Source organism: Alosa pseudoharengus, unplaced genomic scaffold (assembly GCF_046254945.1).
Source record: "Alosa pseudoharengus isolate Yale_2024_CS ecotype anadromous, Long Island Sound unplaced genomic scaffold, YU_APseudo_1.1 YU_APseudo_1.1_scf_5, whole genome shotgun sequence".
Taxonomy (NCBI): domain Eukaryota; kingdom Metazoa; phylum Chordata; class Actinopteri; order Clupeiformes; family Clupeidae; genus Alosa; species Alosa pseudoharengus.
The window spans coordinates 31,345,742-31,368,049 of NW_027468837.1; the positions used below are offsets into that span (position 1 = coordinate 31,345,742).

At 47.0% G+C, this 22,308-nt stretch overlaps 1 protein-coding gene across 4 annotated transcripts in view; it reads left to right on the plus strand.

Moving 5' to 3' along the window:
* The window catches only part of kif21b (kinesin family member 21B), a 94,110-nt gene that overhangs the window by 45,701 nt on the left and 26,101 nt on the right, over window positions 1–22,308 (plus strand). For all 4 annotated transcript variants that reach the window (XM_076269309.1, XM_076269311.1, XM_076269310.1 and 1 more), the window contains exons 8-23: window positions 925–1,120; window positions 4,194–4,383; window positions 6,122–6,185; window positions 7,369–7,593; window positions 9,186–9,321; window positions 12,183–12,333; window positions 13,981–14,169; window positions 14,882–15,081; window positions 15,476–15,583; window positions 15,902–16,191; window positions 17,438–17,591; window positions 19,140–19,349; window positions 20,060–20,161; window positions 20,695–20,860; window positions 21,351–21,411; window positions 21,576–21,624. In XM_076269309.1, coding sequence (XP_076125424.1) covers window positions 925–1,120; window positions 4,194–4,383; window positions 6,122–6,185; window positions 7,369–7,593; window positions 9,186–9,321; window positions 12,183–12,333; window positions 13,981–14,169; window positions 14,882–15,081; window positions 15,476–15,583; window positions 15,902–16,191; window positions 17,438–17,591; window positions 19,140–19,349; window positions 20,060–20,161; window positions 20,695–20,860; window positions 21,351–21,411; window positions 21,576–21,624 — 2,491 coding nt within the window. The remainder of the gene's footprint in view (window positions 1–924; window positions 1,121–4,193; window positions 4,384–6,121; window positions 6,186–7,368; window positions 7,594–9,185; window positions 9,322–12,182; window positions 12,334–13,980; window positions 14,170–14,881; window positions 15,082–15,475; window positions 15,584–15,901; window positions 16,192–17,437; window positions 17,592–19,139; window positions 19,350–20,059; window positions 20,162–20,694; window positions 20,861–21,350; window positions 21,412–21,575; window positions 21,625–22,308) is intronic.

A 22,308-nucleotide genomic window follows, 5' to 3' on the forward strand; every position in this document is an offset into this window, starting at 1 on the left:
ACAAAGACCGATTGCTCACTTGGTGGCGATCCATAAAGCCCATGTGGGTACCACAGCCTGTACCGTACCACACGCATCCATTAGAACTCTCACTACACGGGTCAGATGTGCTTCCAGTGCAACACAGCAGCACCACTTCAGTTTCACCCACGAGACACACCTGCCAGTCCAGCTTACAGATTGATTGGAATGTGAAAGCTTCTATTGCTGTGCTCGAGCTTGCAAACATACTGTACACACACAGACACATGGACACACACACACACATACACACACACACACACACACACATACAGATTCACAGTCAAAACCAACACATTCAAGTGTATGCTAATTACAGCCTTTGTAATGTGCTGTTGCATATTTTACCAGCAGTGCTGTTTGTGGTTTTGTGCATCTGTAATCACAAGGATTGGAAGGGGGTGTGTGTGATTTAACGTCGCGGTTAATGTGAGTGCCATCATTCACTGTGGTCAGGAGCTGTTCAGAGTGCCCCTTTACCAAATGAATGTTTGACTACAAACATGTGGTGTGTGTGTGTGTGTGTGTGTGTGTGTGTGTGTGTGTGTTCGTGAGCTTGCATGCGTGTGTTAAAGGGTATTTTGTTAGACTAAAGCCAGAGTATGGTGACGATGCCTAAAGAATCGGCTGCTTCCTGTTCCCATCATGCACTTCCTACTGTATGGCCCACCAGGGAGATCCAGACACTGAGCTACCATACTGGGCCTCACACACACACACACACACACACACACACACACACACACACACACACACACACACACACACACACACACACACACACACACACACACACACACACACACACACACACACACACACACACACACACACACACACACACACACACACACACACACACACACACACACACTGATGCCCTGGCCACTCTTGTCCCCGCAGCCGTACGGTGATGATCGCGTGTGTGAGCCCGTCGGACCGAGACTTCATGGAGACGCTGAACACACTGAAGTACGCCAACCGGGCGCGCAACATCAAGAACAAGGTGGTGGTCAACCAGGACAAGACCAGCCAGCAGATCAGCGCTCTCCGGGCCGAGATCGCCCGACTGCAGATGGAGATCATGGAGTATAAAGCGGTAAGGAGAGGGGGAGAGAGGGAGGGATGGAGAGAGGGACAGAGGGAAGGGGAGGGAGAGAGGGAGGGATGGAGGGATGGAGAGAGGGAGGGAGGGAGAGAGGGACAGAGGGAAGGGGAGGGATGGAGGGAGAGAGGGGAAGGAGAGGGGAAGATGATGGGGGGGAAGAACAAAAACAGTAAAGGAGTGTAAGAGATGAACAGATCAGCTCCTTTAGGGAGCAGATGGAAATGGGTGGATGAAGTGATGAGGGGAGATGAAGAAAGGGAAAGAAAGAAAATAAAGAGGGGAGGGAAGAGGGGAAAGTATAGAAAGGGTGTAAAGATGGTTAGATGAATACTGTAGATCATTGCCCTCAGAGTTGTGATCAATCGAGTTTTGTGGAATTCAAAACAAAAAAAACAAACAAATAAAAAGATAGAAAACAAAGGAGAAAGAAAGATAATGGAGAAAGAAGAGAGGAAGGTGGGGAGAAAATGAGGTTGGAGGAGGAGAGTGAAGGAGGAGAGGACAGAGAAGAACAGATGGAGAAGAGATGAAGATAGGGAAAGATGGGAGGAGGAGAGAGGAGAGAAGAGCAGACAGAGAGATGGAGAGGAGGATACAGAAAGACAGGAGAATAGAGGAGAGCAGACAGAGAGATGGAGAGGAGGATAGAAAAAGTGGGGAGGAGGAGAGAAGAGAGGATGAGGAGAGGAGAGAGAAGAACAGATAGATAGAGAGGAGGATGGAGAAAGAGAGGAGAAGGAGTGGAGAGAGAAGAGATGGAGAGGAGGATAAAGAAACAGGAGAGGAGGAGAGAAGAGATAAGAGCAGACAAAGAGATGGAGAGGAGGATAGTGAAAATGGAGCGACACTGGTTGATGAGGTATCACTAGTGACACACTTGAATGAGCTACTGACCCAAACACCACAGCTTACACACACACACACACACCACAGCTCACACACATACACCACAGCTCACACACATACACCACAGCTTACACACACACACACACACACACACACACCACAGCTCACACACATACACCACAGCTTACACACGCACACACCACAGCTTACACACGCACACACCACAGCTCACACACACACACACACACACACACACCACAGCTCACACACATACACCACAGCTCACACACATACACCACAGCTCACACACATACACCACAGCTCACACACACACCACAGCTCACACACACACGACAAGTCTACGATCCACACAATCGACAAGTCTGGACCACACATTAGTCCACTTGGCTCTCTGTGTGTGTGTGTGTGTGTGAGGGAGAGAATGTTAAAGGGTGTGTGTGAGTGTGTGACCGAGAGACAGTGATCTGTCTAATGGTCCACGCTAGGCATGTTTGTTAACTGGCGGCGACAGCGAAGGTCACCTCAGCGCTACGCTAAAGGCCTCGTGGGGCATGATAACGCGATTAGCGCCCAGTCGGATCGGAGCGGGGAGACCCTCTCTCTCTCGTGTGTGTGTGTGTGTGTGTGTGTGTGTGTGTGTGTGTGTGTGTGTGTGTGTGTGTTTGTGTGTGTGTGACAACGCGATTAGCGCCCAGTTGGATCGAGGAGACCTTCTCTCGTGTGTGTGTGTGTGTGTCAGTCTAATGGACTGTAGCTGGAGACTGGTCGAACAGGGCCAGGAGTGCAGCTGACCCAGTTGTGCGGAGGACTCTGGGTTAACACTGATACGCCTGCCAGGACGAGGAGCCATCACAAGGCAGAGCTCAGCAGAGCCAGGGGTTAAAAGTGTGTGTTTGGGATCATGGTGTGTGTGTGTGTGTGTGTGTGTGTGTTTAAAACTTTCAAAACAATGTTTAGCCAAGCAGGAATTAACACTGCAGTCGGGTATGTTTTTCATGTACAGTAGTGTGTGTGTGTGTGTGTGAGTGTGATGTGTAGTAGTGTGTGTGATTGCATGGAAATAGTGTTAGAGGGCTTTGTATGTGTTTATATAACAGGGGGTTGGATAATTAGGTGCTTTGTGTTCCCTGGAAAACCAGGGAAAGTCTTTAAGGCAGAAAATCTCAGTCTTTAAGGGCTAGACAAATCATGGGTTAGTTTAGGAATTTCTTCAAGTGTAAAAGGAATGTGTCTTGTTTTTGAGTATGAAATCAATAATTTTCATATGTAAGTAATATGTATTTGTTATAATGTAAAACACAATGATTTATAGGCAACATGTTGGGAACATTGCTATATAATGGTGCTGGGTGTTTGAAGAGGCAAGTTCAGGTGAAGAGGGCACAAGGTCACCTAAAATGTGTTTAACTTCGTTTTGGGATAAACTCATTTGCTAGATCTGATGCTAAATGTCATTAGTAGGTCTGGCTGAGACCTCACATTGTAGGTCTCAGCCAGACCTCGAAGTGTGTGTGTGTGTGCGCATTTGCTCACCACCTGACATGCTTTATACCAGCCTTCTCTGGGCGTTCACAGAGTCTTAAGTGTGTGTGTGGGTGGTAGAAGACAGTTCTTCCCTAGCTGCCCTTGGGTGCATTTCCACTGTTAACCCAGAATGATCAGAGCAGGAAATGATGTCACTTACCTTTCCAACACTGCAACACTGTCAGAGCTCCTGTGGGTTGACTGCAGTGATGGTCTCTCCACTGACCTATCGGTCTGATTCCAGAGCCATTAAGAACCCTTTTTTGCTGTGAGGTTGGGTTCTTGCTTTTACAGTGCTGAACCCCATTGAGAACCAGAGATTATGTGTGTAGGAGTTTAAGTTCTACATAGAACTTTGTTTTGAAAGACTTTTTGTTGAACTCCGGAGGAATGTACGTCAGCTCTTATCTATTTCTGTAATGCTGAAATAAATTAACTTGATAAAGAGATTAACTTTATTTGGTGTGTGTGGATATATAAAAGCTGCACCCGTAATCACATTGACAGCCAAACCCAGCTGCTGAACACACTTACGGCTTAATCTAGTTGTTGCAGCCATGGAATAATATTACACCTAATAGAGATGAAGAAATGAATGCAGTGTGTGTGTGTGTGTGTTCTCTTTGCGCTTGATGTGTGTAACCCGTTTCGTTCTGGCCGTGTCCTGTGACAGGGGAAGCGTGTTGCGGGCGAGGACGGTTCCGAGGGCTTCAGTGACCTGTTCCAGGAGAACTCGATGCTGCAGCGTGAGAACGACACTCTGCGCATGCGCATCAAGGCCATGCAGGAGACCATCGACCACCTCAACACACGCGTCACCCAGCTGCTTAGCAACGAGGTCAACCTGCTGCTCACTAAGACAGGTTAGAGACACACACACGCACATACACACACACACACGCGCACACACACTCACACTCACACACACACACACACACACACACACACACACACACACACACACACACACACACACACACACTCTCACACACACACACACACACACACACACACACACCCAGCTGCTCAGCAACAAAGTCACAAGGTCAACCTGCTGCAAACACACACAGCTGCTTAGCAAGAAGACAGTAAGAGTTGAACATGGAGGGGGGTAAGACAGTAAGAGTTGAACATGGAGAGGGTTAGACAGTAAGAGTTGAACATGGAGAGGGTTAGACAGTAAGAGTTGAACATGGAGAAGAGGGTTAGACAGTAAGAGTTGAACATGGAGAGGGTTAGACAGTAAGAGTTGAACATGGAGAAGAGGGTAAGACAGTAAGAGTTGAACATGGAGAGGGTTAGACAGTAAGAGTTGAACATGGAGAGGGTAAGACAGTAAGAGTTGAACATGGAGAAGAGGGTAAGACAGTAAGAGTTGAACATGGAGAGGGTAAGACAGTAAGAGTTGAACATGGAGAAGAGGGTAAGACAGTAAGAGTTGAACATGGAGAGGGTTAGACAGTAAGAGTTGAACATGGAGAAGAGGGTAAGACAGTAAGAGTTGAACATGGAGAGGGTTAGACAGTAAGAGTTGAACATGGAGAGGGTAAGACAGTAAGAGTTGAACATGGAGAAGAGGGTAAGACAGTAAGAGTTGAACATGGAGAGGGTAAGACAGTAAGAGTTGAACATGGAGAAGAGGGTAAGACAGTAAGAGTTGAACATGGAGAGGGTTAGACAGTAAGAGTTGAACTTGGAAAAGAGGATAAGAGAGTAAGAGTTGAACATGGAGAAGACGGTTAGACAGTAAGAGTTGAACATGGAGAGGGTTAGACAGTAAGAGTTGAACTTGGAAAAGAGGATAAGAGAGTAAGAGTTGAACATGGAGAAGAGGGTTAGACAGTAAGAGTTGAACATGGAGAAGAGGGTTAGACAGTAAGAGTTGAACATGGAGAGGGTTAGACAGTAAGAGTTGAACATGGAGAAGAGGGTAAGACAGTAAGAGTTGAACATGGAGAAGAGGGTAAGACAGGAAGAGTTGAACATGGAGAAGAGGGTTAGACAGTAAGAGTTGAACATGGAGAAGAGGGTAAGACACCTCTTTGTTAAATGTGGTTTACTGAGCCCCATAGTATTTCAGATGGGCAAGCATTGCTCGAAGTAGCACTTGAAGCTACTGTTGAAAAAGTTCTCTCTAAAGTCTTCATGGATGGCTGTGGTCAAGGCCGACGTCTGGGTTCTGTCAGACAAAGAGAGTTGAGTGTGTGTGTATTATTTAGTAGCTGCTTTGGTAGGGTCATGTAGGGCATCTGAACTGAGATGTTCTGAACTGAGTTCATTTTCTTACCAAGCGAAGGGGCATCTTTTATTTAGTCCAATCGACCCAGGCTGTCTCCTCTGCCTTTGTGTGTGTCTCTGTGTGTGTGTGTGTGTGTGTGTGTGTGTGTGTCTCTGTGTGTGTGTGTGTGTGTGTGTGTGTGTGTGTGTGTGTGTGTGTGTGTGTGTGTGTGTGTGTGTGTGTGTGTGTGTGTGTGTGTGTGTGTGTGTGTGTGTCTGTTTGTGACACTCCACCCTGTGTGTGTTCAAACACCCCCCACCCTGTGTGTGTTCAAACACCTCCACCCTGACCTTCTCACCTCCAGCTCTGTTTTTCCTCTGCAGGTGAGGGCAATGAGGAGATCGGGGCTCTGATCCAGAACTACATCAGAGAGATCGAGGAGCTCAGGTGAGCACACACACACACACACACACACACACACACACATACAGACATACAGACAGACACAGCCTTAGTCATTTTACAGATAGCCAAATAGCTGTCGAGATAGAACTGAGGTCAGACTGCTGTGGAAATAGAACCCAGATCAGTAGTTGAGTTGAATGCCCTGCAAACTCTTGTCCTTGTTGTCCTCTTCAGTGACCCTCATCTATACTGCAGCACTGACACACACACACACACACACATACACACACATACACACACTGCGCTGTAGAGATTTTGTGCTATGAAGAGAAAAGGCTCTGTGGACTGCAGTTGAATGGCCTGCAGGCTTTTAATCCTGGTCACCTGGTAAGCTCCACACTTCTCAGTACACGCACAAACAAACACACACACACACACACACACCTTATCCCATCAGGCAGGCAGGCAGGCAGGAGGGAGATGAGTGCTGGTGTTACTGCAGTGCCTAGGCCCTGAGGAAGGAGAGTATCAGAGGAGAAGGTCACATTAGAAACTCTCCACACACACACACACACACACCACTACTCTCTGCATTCTCCTCACGTCTCTCTCTCCTCTAGGTTCTTTCTGTCTCTCCTCACCTCACACTCGCTCTCACTGTTTTTCTATTTCTGTTTCTATATCTCTCTTTGTCATCTCTCTGCCTCTGCCTTTTCTCTCTCTCTTTCCTTCTCTGCCCCTTTATTCCATCATTCTATCTCTTTGTCATCTCTCTCTCATTCTTCTCACATATCTTTCGCTCCTTCTCTCTCATTGTGAGTCTGCTTCACTCTTTCATTCTCTCTTTCTCACTAATTCTCTACCCTTTTCACCTTCTTCCCACCCCCCTCTCTCTCACTCTCTCTATCCCCCCTCTTCCCTCTCCCTCCCTCTCTCTCTCTCTCTCTCTCTCTACCCCCCCACCCACGCCCCTCTCTCCCTCTCTCTCTCTCTCTCTCTCTCTCTCTACCCCCCCACCCACGCCCCTCTCTCCCTCTCTCTCTCCCTCTCCCTCCCTCTCCCTCTCTCTCTCTCTCTCTCTCTCTCTCTCTCTCTACCCCCCCACCCACGCCCCTCTCTCCCTCTCTCTCTCCCTCTCCCTCTCTCTCTCTCTCTCTCTCTCTCTCTCTCTACCCCCCCCACCCACACCCCTCTCTCTCTCTCTCTCTCTCTCCCCCTTTCTCAGGTCTAAGCTGTTGGAAAGCGAGGCGATGAATGAGTCGTTGCGTCGCAACGTCTCTCGTCTGTCCGCACGCTCCCCTTACTCCGCCTCCCACGCCCCGTCCCCTGGACACCCCATGGGCTCCTCCCCCTCCGTCTCCATGGAAGCAGAGATGACGGACGTGCTCCGCCGGGCGAAGCTGGACATCGAGCGCCTAAAGAAGAAGGAGCGGAATCAGAGCCGAAAAAGGTCAGAAGCTCACATCAGTCATCCACCAATCAGAGAGAAGCCTTGCGCCCGTCATCCACCTATCAGAACGTTCGGTTCATTAAGCTAATTAGAGTAACTCTCTCACTGGTTTAATTAATCAGGCTGATTGATGAAGGAATGTAATCTACTCAGCACAAATTAATTGTGTTGTGTAATCTCTGTGGGCGTTCGGTTGGATTAATCTAATCAGTCCACACCGAGTTCTGATGACCACACACACACACACACACACACACACACACACACACATACACACACACACCTCACTTCGCCTGAACTGCAGATTTGGGATTTGTCATCAGTGGTTTCAAAATACCCATTCTATTTGTTTGTGTGTGTGTGTGTACTGTGCAGCATTTGTCAGCAGATCGTCCATGGTGTTTACATTCTTAGATTACTGCTAACACGCACAGAAACATGCACCACACACACTAACAAACACAGTTATTGAGAGAGTGTGTGTAGGGCATGTCTTTCATTTGTACTACAGCGACCCTGCAAAGCATTAGTGCTGATGAGAAGCTGTAAAACAACTTCACCGCATACACATACACATACACACACATACACACACACACACACACACACACACACACACACACACACAGGCAAGGCAGCCCAGATCAGAATGTGTGTGTGTGCACGTATATGCATGTACGTGCCAACAACATGTCCTCTCTCTCCTGTGCTCCTGTGCCAGCCAGCACACACACACACACACACACACACACACACACACACACACACACACACACACACACACACACACACACACATTCCCTCAGTATATCTGGCCAGTGCTGTGTTCATTAGTGTGGACAGTGGCGTGTCATTGCGGGCTGCCTGAGTCAGGCTAATTCATGTGTAATAGCCCCTGGGCTGAGCCGTAATGGTCACCCCTTGGCCTCTGAGTGCTCAGCCAACAGTATCTTACACTGCTGCCCTCTTTCAGGTCCTCTCCTGAGTCCTCTCTTGTCTTTGTCTCTCTCTCTCTCTCTCTCTCCTTCCCTCTTTCTCTTTCTCTCTCTCTCTCTCTCTCTCTCTCTCTTCACCTCAGTTGTCCATGACTCACACTTTTGCACAAGCTGGACAGTCCCACTGGGGATGTAAATTCCAGTCCATAACTGCCCTCAATAGACTGTAGTTAGGCTCCGGAATGATCTCTGAGGGGGTAGATATCACCCCATAACTGCCCTCAATAGACTGTAGTGAGGCTCCGGAATGATCTCTCAGGGGGTAGATATCACCCCATAACTGCCCTCTTGTGACCTGAGAGCGACGCATGATGGTCTCCGCCGAGCTGTCTGGTCTGGCGTGTGACCCGTAAGACCCAGAAACAGCACGCAGAGCACTCTTGAGCCCAGCGGGTCGAGGGTCAAAGGTCAAGGGTCCGATGCCGGAGCAGGAGGGTGGACTTTGCTCTGCTCGGGGTCTCTAGTGGATGATGCTGTGCAGAAGGAGCTTTGTGACACGGAGAGCATGTGATGCCCAGCTGTGCTTGATGGTGTTTAACGTTCCTCTGTGTGTGTGTGTGTGTGTGTGTGTGTGTGTGTGTGTCCGTCCGTCCACAGCCCAGACAAAGACAAGGGGCTGAAGAAAAGAGCGAAGCTTCTGGACCAGGAGAACGGAGGGAACCGAGAGAACGGAACCAACCGAGAGAACGGTCTGCTCATGGGAGGAGACTCAGATGAGAACAACATAGAGGAGGTGTGTGTGTGTGTGTGTGTGTTTATGTCACTGTGTGTGGATACCCATCATCAGAGGAGGTGAGGACACACTAAACTAAAATTAATCCATCTTCAGTGATTTGAATGATTGAACTGGTGCAGCATTTCTGAGATATGAAACTGTTTGCTCATAAACTTGTCTCATCACAGCCTTGTGCTAGGATGCATTGTGCTTATAAATCTGACATTCTCTGGAGCTTTGAAACATTTATAGCTCTTCTGTACACCGCACCTGTGATGTAGATGTTTTTTAGTGTCCTTTCTTGTGGTTTAATTAGCATATTTATCCTGTGCCCCAGACAGGCGCTATAGCAGCCCCACCCCTAGTCCTCTTTACAGTAGAGAATGGTGCATGCTGGGTGGACAGCTCCAGCCGCATGGACGCTGTATAAATAGATACCATTGAAACCTCAAAGCAGTTGGGTTGGTCTGTCTACTCAGACTGGCATAGGATGAGATGGCATACAGTAAGACTGCAGGACTAGATATGTACCCAGGGCATGAAATTGGCACCCGCCCACACGCCAAATGCGGGTAACTTTTGTGATTGGCGGGTGAAACTGTCAATGTACCTGCCACGTTGGCGGGTAGCCAATAAGACAACACAACACTGAGCAAGGAGATGCACTGTCCAGATTGCCGTTTGTAGGCTATGGCTCGGAGAAAGCGAGATCAAACCCATTTGCAGGGGTGGGTAGTAGCCTAACACGTTACATTTTTTTTCGAGGAACGGCAAACGACTTTCCTTTTTCAAAACGGTAGCCTACTTTTACTCTTACTCAAATACATTTTTGAGCCAATAATCTACTCTTTTACTCCACTACATTTCAATTGCCTTACATTACGAGTACAAGTTTATTATTGGAGAAAGTATCTCGAAGAGGGAAAAACGCACCTCTCCCAGGAGAAAAGAAACAGGGCTTCAGAATGCGTTAGCCCACGATTATAAAAGTAATGCCTGGCCTAACTAACAGCTCAGTTAACACAATGACGTACAGTTGCTGCATCTTCTGGTGAGGCTGCCAGAGTAGCAACGAGACTAGAGGTAGGCTATGACATGACACGGAAACTTTCACGTATATTAATTTCTGGCCAGCATCGTTCAACAATCACATTGGACAAGGAAAGTAGGCCTACAACTTAATTTACAAGCAAATTAAATGCACTGGAAATCGAGCATACAAGTTAGAAAAAGCCTAGCATTCATTTATGTAGCCTCAATGTTGCAGGACATGACATGAGACGGTCGGCTGAGAAAAAAGATAGCCTGCTCTGTCGATCTGCCCGAGTGGATATGCCTAGGCTATATAGCCTAAATATAGGTCTACCCATAATATAGCCATTGTATTTAGGTTACATTGGCTGTATGGTGGAGTTATAACCAGACTTCTAGCAATGCAAAGCAGAAGAATCAGCTGCAATGTGTTGGAAGACTGCTTTTCAATCCATAGCCACGTAATGCTTATTCTGGCTATGACAAAGTATATTAAATAAAATATATTTGAATTGGGCTTTTAAAATATGTTTGACTATATGATTAGCCTACAGAGGAGGAGAAAAGCAAATAGGCATAAAGGATACTTTTGTATCCCTTTAAAGGTCCATCAAAAATATAAAAATGTAGGCCTACAAAAAAGTAACTTGTTAGGCCTACTTGAGTAATTTATTAACAAAGTACTTTTTTACTTTTACTTGAGTCCTCTAATGTGTATTCTGTACAAGTTCAAGAACCATTCTTATGCATTTTCTGAGTCATTCATCTTTATTTTGGGCACAAAATAATTTTGGCTGGTAAAAAACCACTGTGGCAGGTGGATTTCAAAATTCACCTGCCACAGTGGCTGGTGGCCAAAAAAGTTAACTTCAGGCCCTGTATGTACCCCTCTCATGAGTGCTAGATATGTACCCCTCTCATGAGTGCTAGATATGTACCCCTCTCATGAGTGCTAGATATGTACCCCTCTCATGAGTGCTAGATGTGTACCCCTCTTCATATGTACCCTTCTCATGAGTGCTAGATATGCACCCTTCTCCATGAGTGCTAGATATACACCCTTCTCATGAGTGCTAGATATGCACCCTTCTCCATGAGTGCTAGATATACACCCTTCTCATGAGTGCTAGATATGCACCCTTCTCCATGAGTGCTAGATATGCACCCTTCTCCATGAGTGCTAGATATGTACCCCTCTCCATATGTACCCCACTCATGAGTGCTAGTTATGCACCCTTCTCATGAGTGCTAGATATGCACCCTTCTCATGAGTGCTAGTCATTATACAGTGCCGGTCATGGGTTTATCGGGTGTGCATTCTCTGTCGGTTCTTTAACATTCTTCTCTGAGCCCTGTTCAGAACAGCAGTTCCCAAGTGTGATTCAATAAACAGAGCTGGACAGCCTGACCAGGAGAGAGTTGTTGGGCAAATGTTCAATTGTTTCCTGTTTCTCCTGTTTCTCATTGGCTGATTGCAGACACATATGTCCCCCCCCCCCCCCCCCCCGTGTAGGGACATATGTGTCTGCACTGTCACAGAGCACTGCAGCTGAGTTCAGCCCTAATTTAGACCTGTGTCCACTCCCCTCCCCAACACACACACACACACACACACATATACGCACACGCTCACACACACACACACACACACATACCCACAAACACATACATACATACGCACAAACACTTACACGCGCACACATACGCACAAACTCACACACACATACGCACAAACACACATATACATATGTACTCACACGCGCACACTCACACACACACACACACACACACACACACACACACATACGCACATATGCACACACACACACACACACCCTTCTGTGCAGGATGGCATGTACCCTCTGCAGGAGGAGGACCAGGAGGAGAGCGGCTGTGACGAGGATGAGGAAGATGACGAAGACGAGGCCAGGGAGGAAGAGGAGGAGTTTGACAGCGACGAGAGCCTGGTGGACTCGGAGTCCGACTCTGACGAGAAAGGTGAGAGGAAGGGAAGTGGACCTCTCTTTCAGGAAGAGCGAATGATTAATGAGTCATGAGTAAACAACGGGACAGTGACACACCCCTGGAATACAACAGCATGGTTTGAAACCAGATGTTTTTGTAAGCTGAGGAAGTGCAGGATGATTGAAGTGTGTGTGTGTGTGTGTGTGCGTGCGTGTGCGCATGCGCGCGCGCGTATGTTTGTGTGTGTGCTAAGGAAGTGCAGGATGACTGAAGTCAATCAAGGGCCATGAAACAAAGATGGCACCAAATGAGCTGACATGAATCCAAATGTTCAACGTAAAGGCTGGACATGGGACATGCAGTTCAACATGGGAAGTCTAAAAACAGCATGAGGAAAAGAGATGTAAACATTTGTGTGTGTACGTGTGTATGTGCGTGTCTCTGTGTGTGTATGAGTGTGCGCGCATGTCTGTTTGTGTGTATGAATGTGTGTGTGTGTCTCTGCTTAAGAAAGCAGGAAATGAAAGTAGAAGTGGCAGTATGTGCACATTCTGGAGGATGACTGATGATGACTCAGAGGCCATAAGGAGAGTAGAGAGTGAGATAGAGATGGAGGGATGAACAGAGGGGTGAGGATAAGTAGAGAGGAGGGAGAGAGAGATGGAGGGATGAACAGTAATGAGAACAGAGGGGTGGTGATGAGTAGAGAGGAGGGAGAGAGAGATGGAGGGATGAAAAGAGGGGTGAGGATAAGTAGAGAGGAGGGAGAGAGAGATGGAGGGATGAACAGTAATGAGAACAGAGGGGTGGTGATGAGTAGAGAGGAGGGAGAGAGAGATGGAGGGATGGACAGTAATGGGAGTGAATGAATAGGAAGGAGGGAGAAACAGAGTGCAAGATAGCATGGAAATGAAGGTCAGAATGAAGGATGGGTGGGGAGCTGCAGAGAGATAGGGAGTGAGAGATAGAGAGGGAGAGGGAGTGTTGTGGTTTGCAGAGGAAGTCTGCCATCTAGTGGTCATACTGTGTCCGAACCAACATCACCCACATGCAGGCAGATACACCCACTGCACACACATATACACACACACGGCCTGTTCTTCTGGCGGACCTGACATGTACTAATATAATATACAATCTCCTCCTGGCATATCTCCTCAGCACCCCCCCCCATCCCCACTGACCTGACACACACACATACATACATACACACACACACACACACACACACACCCTTCCTGACCTATCTCCCCTATACTCCGCCCATCCTCACAGAGCGACACACACACACACCCTTTCTGACACATGTCCCCTGCATCCCCACAGTGAGTTTCCAGGCGTACCTGACATGTTTACTGACATACACACACACATACTCACACTCACACTCACACACACACACACACACACACACACACCTCCTGACCAACAGTATGTCCCCATATCCCCTGCATTCATGTGGGGAGTTTCCAAGCGGACCTGACTTGTATACTAACACACACACACACACACACACACACACACACACACTCACACACACCCCTCCTGACCCCTCTCTCCGCTGCACCCCCGTAGTGAGTTTCCAGGCGGACCTGACTTGTATACTAACACACACACACACACACACACACACACTCACACACACCCCTCCTGACCCCTCTCTCCGCTGCACCCCCGTAGTGAGTTTCCAGGCGGACCTTGCGGACCTGACGTGTGAGATTGAGATCAAGCAGAAGCTGATCGACGAGCTGGAGAACAGCCAGCGGCGCCTGCTCATGCTCAAGCTGCAGTACGAGGAGAAGCTCATCCTGCTGCAGAACAAGATCCGCGACACTCAGCTGGAGCGGGACCGCGTCCTCCAGAACCTCAGTGAGTACTTAGAACCGCCCAGTCAACTGCTCAGAACCTCAGTGAGTACTTAGAACCGCCCAGAGCCTTATAGATATCTATCTATAAGGCTCTGGAACCACCCAGTCAACTTCTCAGAACCTCAGTGAGTATTCAGAACCACCCAGTCAGAACCACCCAGTCAACTGCTCAGTGAGTATTTAGAACCACCCAGTCAACTGCTCAGAACCTCAGTGAGTACTTAGAACCGCCCAGTCAACTTCTCAGTGAGTTATTAGAACCGCCCAGTCAACTGCTCAGAACCTCAGTGAGTACTTAGAACCGCCCAGTCAACTGCTCAGTGAGTACTTAGAACCGCCAGGTCAACTGCTCAGTGAGTACTCAGAATCGCTCAGGTGGAGCTTCAGTTAGGGGTGTGTGTGTGTGTGTGTGAGAGAGAGTGTACATTCCACTCTACAGAGAATGAGAAGGCGACCCTAGTCTGCACTGTATGTGTTAAAGTGATCACCATGCTATTTATTTACAACTATTTTACTACTTCCTGCATAAACTGTTTACAAATGACATATGTCATTCCATCCAGTACGTTTAAATTCCATGTTTTGTATTAACTACCATGGTCACACCAGATTGCTCTAATGTAACCTGTGTGTGTGTGTGTGTGTGTGTGTGTGTGTGTGTGTGTGTGTGTGTTTGTGTGTGTGTGTGTGTGTTTGCATGTTTGTGCATGCAGTGTCCATGGAGAACTACACAGAGGAGAAGGCGAGCCGTATCCGTGCGGACTACGAGAAGCGTCTGAAGGAGATGAACCGCGACCTGCTAAAGCTGCAGACGGCGCAGAAGGAGCACGCGCGGCTACTCAAGAACCAGAGCCGCTACGAGAGGGAGCTCAAGAAGCTCCAGGCCGAGGTGGCCGACATGAAGAAGGCCAAGGTGCGTGTGTGCGTGTGCGTGTGTGTGTGTGTGTGTGTGTGTGTGTGTGCGCGCGTGCGTGCGTGCGCGCGCTCATATCAGTAGTTGCATATGGTTGAATCTGTAGGTTGCTAGTGTGGAGCATTGTGGCATGAACACCAGTTATAAACAGTTATATTTTGCCCTCTAGTGGTCTGATGGATATTGTCACATAAATCACCACCTCATAAGCTGAAGCATAATCTTAAGTGCATTCAGTTATGGCCCGAGGTGAAGAATACTGAATGGGATGTGTGTTACAGGCATGCCGAGTTAAACTGCTATAATGTCAGAGTCTCATGGCTTCATTGAGTAAACAGTAGACGCTCAGTGCCATTGTGGTGATGTGGTTGCTGTTGGGTCCTCCATCCTCCAGGTGGCGCTGATGAAGCAGATGAAGGAGGAGCAGGCGAGGAGGCGCATGGTGGAGGCCAAGAGGAACAGGGAGATCGCCCAGCTCAAGAAGGAGCAGCGCAGGCAGGAGGTAAGAGCAGACAGATGAAGCACCTCATGATGAAAGATGGCCGCCAGCAATATAAGAGCCAGTGGGGTGATGGGAGAGGAAGGTGTTCTGTGTGGCCCAGGTGTTGGGACTTAATGGCCAGTTATTGGATAGTTGAAATAGATGGATAGATAGCAATGCATTGGCAATAGATGGTAATTACCTGACCCTGTCACTCTTCTTAAAACTCCCCCCCCCCCCACTCCCTTATTGGCAGGTTGATGCAATTTTGGTCGCTGAGGGTTTCGGATTGGGAATCATTCTGTTGTAACTGATGTCTCCTTCTCTGCCCCTCCCCAGTATCAGATCCGTGCTCTAGAGTCCCAGAAGCGACAGCAGGAGATGGTGCTGCGCCGTAAGACCCAGGAGGTGACCGCACTGCGGAGGCTGGCTAAGCCCATGTCGGAACGCGTGGCCGGCAGGTTACCACGGCGGCCACATAGCGCCGACTCTGGGGCCGAGCTCTCGGCCAGCACAGCCACCTCGTCTGAACCCGAGTCCACGCGGTCCGTTTCCAGCATCGTGCGCCAGTGGAACAGCAAAGTCAACGGATACCTGGGGGAGACCGTCAGTGGGGCGCGCCCAGTCAGGTGAGCAGGAACAGGGTTGGGGTTGGGGTGAGGTGAGCTCGCCCCAGCAAACACCAACAAACCCCAACATTCTCAAGTTGCCCCAACAAACCCCCACAATCCCCAACATTCTATAGTTGCCCCAACAAACACCAACAATCCCCACCATTCTAAAGTTGCCACAACAAACACCAACCAACCCCAGCATTCTAAAGTTGCGACAACAAATCGTCCCCTTAGAATTATAAGGTTCTATCTGACATTTTTGTCAAAATTGAGTTATTGACATATTCTTATTCTGTGACATCTTAAGAAGATGAGGTGAGGTGTTTCTTGGAGTTGTATGCATTTTTGGACCTTATATCTGAAGAGGTTTGTTCCACTTCAGTATAACTCTATGGAATTCTAAAACTTTGAAGCTCAATATCTCAGAACTACTCAGAACGTAGATAGAACCCTATAATTCTAAGGGGACGAAATGCCATGAAGCACCAACATTCTAAAGTTGCCCCAACAAACACTAACCAGATCCATATAAAGGTAGCCAGCGGCAAGCGGCAGCGGCAAACATAACGCAACGCTCACACCATAATAACTTTTATCTTGTTCCTAAGCAACACAAACGCTTTGTCAATTGAATACGCTCGCGTTGCGCTTTGAAAGTTGAACCAAGTTCAACGCTCAGCTTGTTCAACGCTAGCGTTACGCCAGCGTTGCCACTGTTCCGCTGCCGAACCATAGAGAACAATAGGAAACCTGCCGCTTGCCGCCGGCTAATGTGATCCCCGCCTTGTACGGCTCTGGGCTCTGACACTAACAAACCCCATCATTCTAAAGTTGCCATAACAAATGCCAGCAAAAGTTGCCAGTTGTTGGTTGCAGTCTTTAGAATGTGGAGAAAAACAACTTCCAGTTCCACACTGCCAGTCAGACAGTAATTGAAAATCAATAGAGTATCGACGTTCCATTTCCATGACTGAGGTGTCACTGGATCTAAACAAACTTTCGAAGTGACTTACTGTAAATAGCATTGAATGTACACATGTGGCATCATTTCTAGCTAATAAATTGTTTTAAATGTAGGCTATAGCCATTTAAACGTGTTTTACCTGCTAGGCAGCACCTTAGCTTAGCCAGGTGTATTAGAAAGAAACAAAATTCCAGTGTTTATTTTACGTCTTATCAAAGACTGGCGGCTTTTAAGAGTGACGTTTTGAGTGTCCTAAATAACCGAAGTTGACCCCCTGACCCCACTGTCTCCCCACAGCAGCCGTAAGAAGTTCCAGCGGAAGGGAGTGAGCACCCCCTTCTCCAAGTCGGCGCGGCAGAAGTGGCAGACGCTGGAGAGGAGGGTGACGGACATTGTCATGCAGAGGATGACCATCAGCAACGTAGAGGCCGACATGGACCGTCTCATCAAGGTGCGCTTTACAGATTAATAATCTATGCTTTAATCGCAAAGGTGCGCTTTACCGATTAATAATCTATGATTTAATCGCAAAGGTGCACTTTACAGATTAATAATCTATGATTTAATCGCAAAGGTGCGCTTTACCAATTAATAATCTATGCTTTAATCGCAAAGGTGCGCTTTACCGATTAATAATCTATGCTTTAATCGCAAAGGTGTGCTTTACAGATTAATAATCTATGCTTTAATCATAAAGGTGCGCTTTACAGATTAATAATCTATGCTTTAATCGCAAAGGTGCGCTTTACCGATTAATAATCTATGCTTTAATCATAAAGGTGCTCTTTACAGTTTAAGAATCTATGCTTTAATCATAAAGTGTGCTTTATGTAAGGGATAATGTATTGTCCGCTGATCATTATCGGAAAATAAGTCCCGACAGGGCAAACAGGACCCAGACGTGGAGCGGTAGCTTATCATATGGCTACTTGCTAAAATGAGCAAAGAAACATCACACAAAATAATTTTGTTACCGTTTCGTGGCATCCACTGAGAAAACAAATAGTTCTCCACATAAATAGAACCTAAAAGTGTCAGGTGTTGCGTGGCAACGCATTACTAGCGAACCAACTAGCCTACTCGCAGAATCATATGAAAGACGTAGATAGATAAATAGATACTTTATTGATCAATAACGTGAGTCATTATACGGATTTAACAGACCTCCGAACGTTGGGAAGGCCAATTCATGTGAATGGAACTTTCTGCAGCACTCTGAAGAGCCGTGTAATAAAGCTTGATACTTAACTGTATTTGCTCTCATTTGATTATCATGTATTTATATGGACTATACACTTCATTAAGGTGGACTTTATAGCCTAGTTCTGTATGCTGTATGTGCCCTCATTGGACAACTTAACAAGGTGCCACTTGCACTGTATACTTGACACTGCTCCTTGCTTTATACTCTACATGTTGGACTTCACACTTAACACTTTACGGGTTATAATCACAAATTGGGATTGGGCCCTGTACCCTGCATGCCTACAGTATATCCTATAAGGTTTATGCTCAGCTGTTTGATTCTCACACCTTGACTGTGAATGCTAGTGAGTCTTTGATGTGCATGTTAGCAGTATGCTAGAATTTATGTCCCTCTGTGATGGATTTCAGAATTTTTTGTTGTTGTTGACTCCTCACATCTGCTGTCGTCTGAATGGGAACATATCCGTCTCATCCTCCTAAACTCTAGTCACACTCTCTAGAGCAGCCGCTCCTGTCGATCTCTGTCTGTCGTCGCCCCGTTGCGGAGCCTCCTGGAGCTGTCGTCTCCTCAGCACGCTGTGTTTTGTCTCTTTCTTTTGTCATTTTGTCTCTTTTGATCAGTTTGAGTTAGATACTCTGACACAACGCTCAATTATGAAAGCACAATGTGACTTCAAGCGCTTCTCTGACTCCACGTCTCTCTCTTTCTCTCTCTCTCTCTCTCGGTCTCTCTCTCTCTCTCTGTCTCTCTCTGTCTTTCTCTCTGTCTTTGTCTGTCTGTGGTCTCCCTCAGAAACGCGAGGAGCTGTCCGTGCAGCAGGAGGCGCTGTTGCGTAAGCGTGAGATGTTGCTGAGTGACAGGGCTCCTGGGCAGGAGGTGGAGGCGGAGCGGACTGTGCAGGAGATGAACGAGGAGATCGAGGTGTTCAATGCCAACATCGACTACATCAACGACAGCCTCTCCGACTGCCAGGCCACCATCGTGCAGATCGAGGAGACCAAGGCAAGGAGCGTGTGTTTGTATGTGTGTGCGCGTGTGTTTGTTTACATCGGTTTGTGCAGGGCACCATCGTACAGATCCAGGAGATCAAGTCAAGAGTGTTGATTGTGTATATGTGTGTTTGTACCATAGACTGTATACATAAGCTTTGTACATGCCTGAAACTAAGTCAGGTGGTAGAATGACCAACCCTATAACTTCGGCCATAAGCAGTTTCATCAATTCTAATGTATGACACCATTATTTTAGTCTCCGCCCACTGTGTAGGCCTACGTGTCTGACAGCATGGAGTCATTGTATAATTCATCTGTTGTTGATGCTACCCAGGGCTGGTTATGCCAGAAGGCCTTTATACCAGAGGCTTATTTACACAATGTCTTGGCCTGAAACTGCACATTGTATTAAATCACTGAAAGCTCCATGGACCTTTATTGCGTAATACTATTATGTTATGTGTGTTTTTGAAATGTTTATTTGTCTCTGTAGTTAATGTGCCTAAATCCAGGCCAGTGTGTAATCCCTCCATGTTTTCCAGAAAGATTTGCCACTGTGGGATCTTGTGCGTTGTTTTTTTTTTCTGAAACATTTGTTTGTTGTAAGGATTTAGCACATGGCGGCTGTTCTGGCATTCAGAATCCTCCATTGAAAGGCTGTGAAATGCTACTGTTAGCATAACGTGAGCGAGGCCTAAAAAGCCTGGGTGTTTCCTACAGGATGAGCTGGACTCAGTGGACACGTCGGTGGTCATCAGCTCGTGCTCGCTGGCTGAGGCACGGCATCTCCTGGACCACTTCCTCAAGGCCTCCATAGACAAGGTGAGCCGCACCATCAGCCAGGCTACACTGGGAGTGCACCTGAAGCGCTCCGATATCCGAGCGTAAAAATAGTCTGAGTGAGACGAAAGCATCCTATAAACAAGAACTTAATGGGAGAGAGCAGCGGCAGCTTCTCTTTAGGCAATGGGTCTTTGTCTTTGTTTGTATTTGTGTTTTTGTTTATGTCTGTAACTGTTTGGTCAGGAAGCACTAGCGGCTCCAAAATAGGTACAGACAATATCTACTGTACACACAGAGAGTATGTGTGTGTGTGTGTGTGTGTGTGTGTGTGTGTGTGTGTGTGTGTGTGTGTGTGCGCGTTTATGTTTATTGTTATTGTTAGTGGTGAATGAGCCGTGGCCACTTCAAATAGAGGCGCATTGTGCTCACAGACATCAGTGAGTGTGTGTTTATGGGTATTTTTATATATTTTTTATATATTGAATGTTACTGTTAGAGCAGGATGAGAGGTTCAGACATTGTGTTTGCATGGTTTGTAAAATGTGCGTGCGTGTGTGTGTGTGTGAGCGCAGGGGCTGCAGGTGGCCCAGAAGGAGGCTCAGATCAGACTGCTGGAAGGTCAGCTGAGACAGACGGACGTGATTGGCTCCTCACACAATCACATGATCCTGGAGGCGCTGAGGGAGAAGGGCGAGTGCATCCCTGAACTGCACGTGCTCATACACAACGCACAGCTGGGTTAGTACACTAAACGCGCTCATACACAACGCACAGCTGGGTTAGTACACTAAACGCGCTCATACACAACGCACAGCTGGGTTAGTACACTAAACGCGCTCATACACAACGCACAGCTGGGTTAGTACGCTAAACGCGCTCATACACAACGCACAGCTGGGTTAGTACGCTAAACGCGCTCATACACAACGCACAGCTGGGTTAGCACAGCTGGGTTAGTACGCTAACCGCACTCATTCACAACGCACAGCTGGGTTAGTACACTAAACGCGCTCATACACAATGCACAGCTGGGTTAGTATGCTAAACGTGCTCATACACAACGCACAGCTGGGTTAGTACACTAAACGGGCTTTAACACAATACTGAACAAGTTGGTATACTTTAACACAATACTGAGTCTGGGCCCTCTGTGTTTAGGACAGGAGGGATGAGTGTGAACATGAAACATGTGTGTACAATGTCTAATGTGTGTGAGATTTTCTTTCAGAGAATGGCTACGCCAGTACTGATGAAGAGGCCTCTGAGTTCAGCCAGGCATCAGAGGGCAGGTTAGTGTGTCTGTGTGTGAGTGTAGTTATGTGAGAGTATGTGCATTTGCAAATATATACACATACCATGTGTAATTGTATGTGCAGTGTGTCGGTTTGTGTTTTGTGCAGTGTGTAGGTTTCTGTAGGTTTGTGAAGTTTTCCCGTCTGTTTTTCCTTTGTAGTCTCTCTCTGATGAAGAGCTCAGCCAGTCAAGATGACTTCAAACTAAAGGTAAACAACTCACCTGCTTACTCCATATTATGACAAACCAATGGACACACTCTGTGTGGTGATGTAATGTAATGTAATGTAACTTAACACACACACACACACACACGCGCACACCTCTATGTGGTGATGTACTGAAGTATCACATGGAGACATGGATTCACTTTCAGTGAAGGGAAATGGGATCTACGTCCACTTTATGTGTAACTGAAGTAAAGTCTCAATAAGAATGTGGACTCAAGAGTTTCAGGCTTTCAGTTTTTCTTCTAACCACCAGATGGCGGTATAGCACAGTCTATGGAGTAAGACACGAGCAGTAGTGAGGAGCCTGTTGCATTAGACCATATGAATCCAAATGAGACTCTTATTGTTCATTTGAAACACTATGTAGTAACTATAAATGTGTCCACTTGCAATGCCAATGACAAGTTGTGTTGTAAAGCAGAACAAGTTGTTTATGTTTAGTATGATTATGTTGTTTATGTTTAGTATGATTATGTTGTTTATGTTTAGTATGTTCATGTTGTTTATGTTTAGTATGATCATGTTGTTTATGTTTAGTATGATCATGTTGTTTATGTTTAGTATGTTCATGTTGTTTATGTTTATGTGTATGTTTAGTATGATCATGTTGTTTATGTTTAGTATGTTCATGTTGTTTATGTTTAGTATGATCATGTTGTTTAT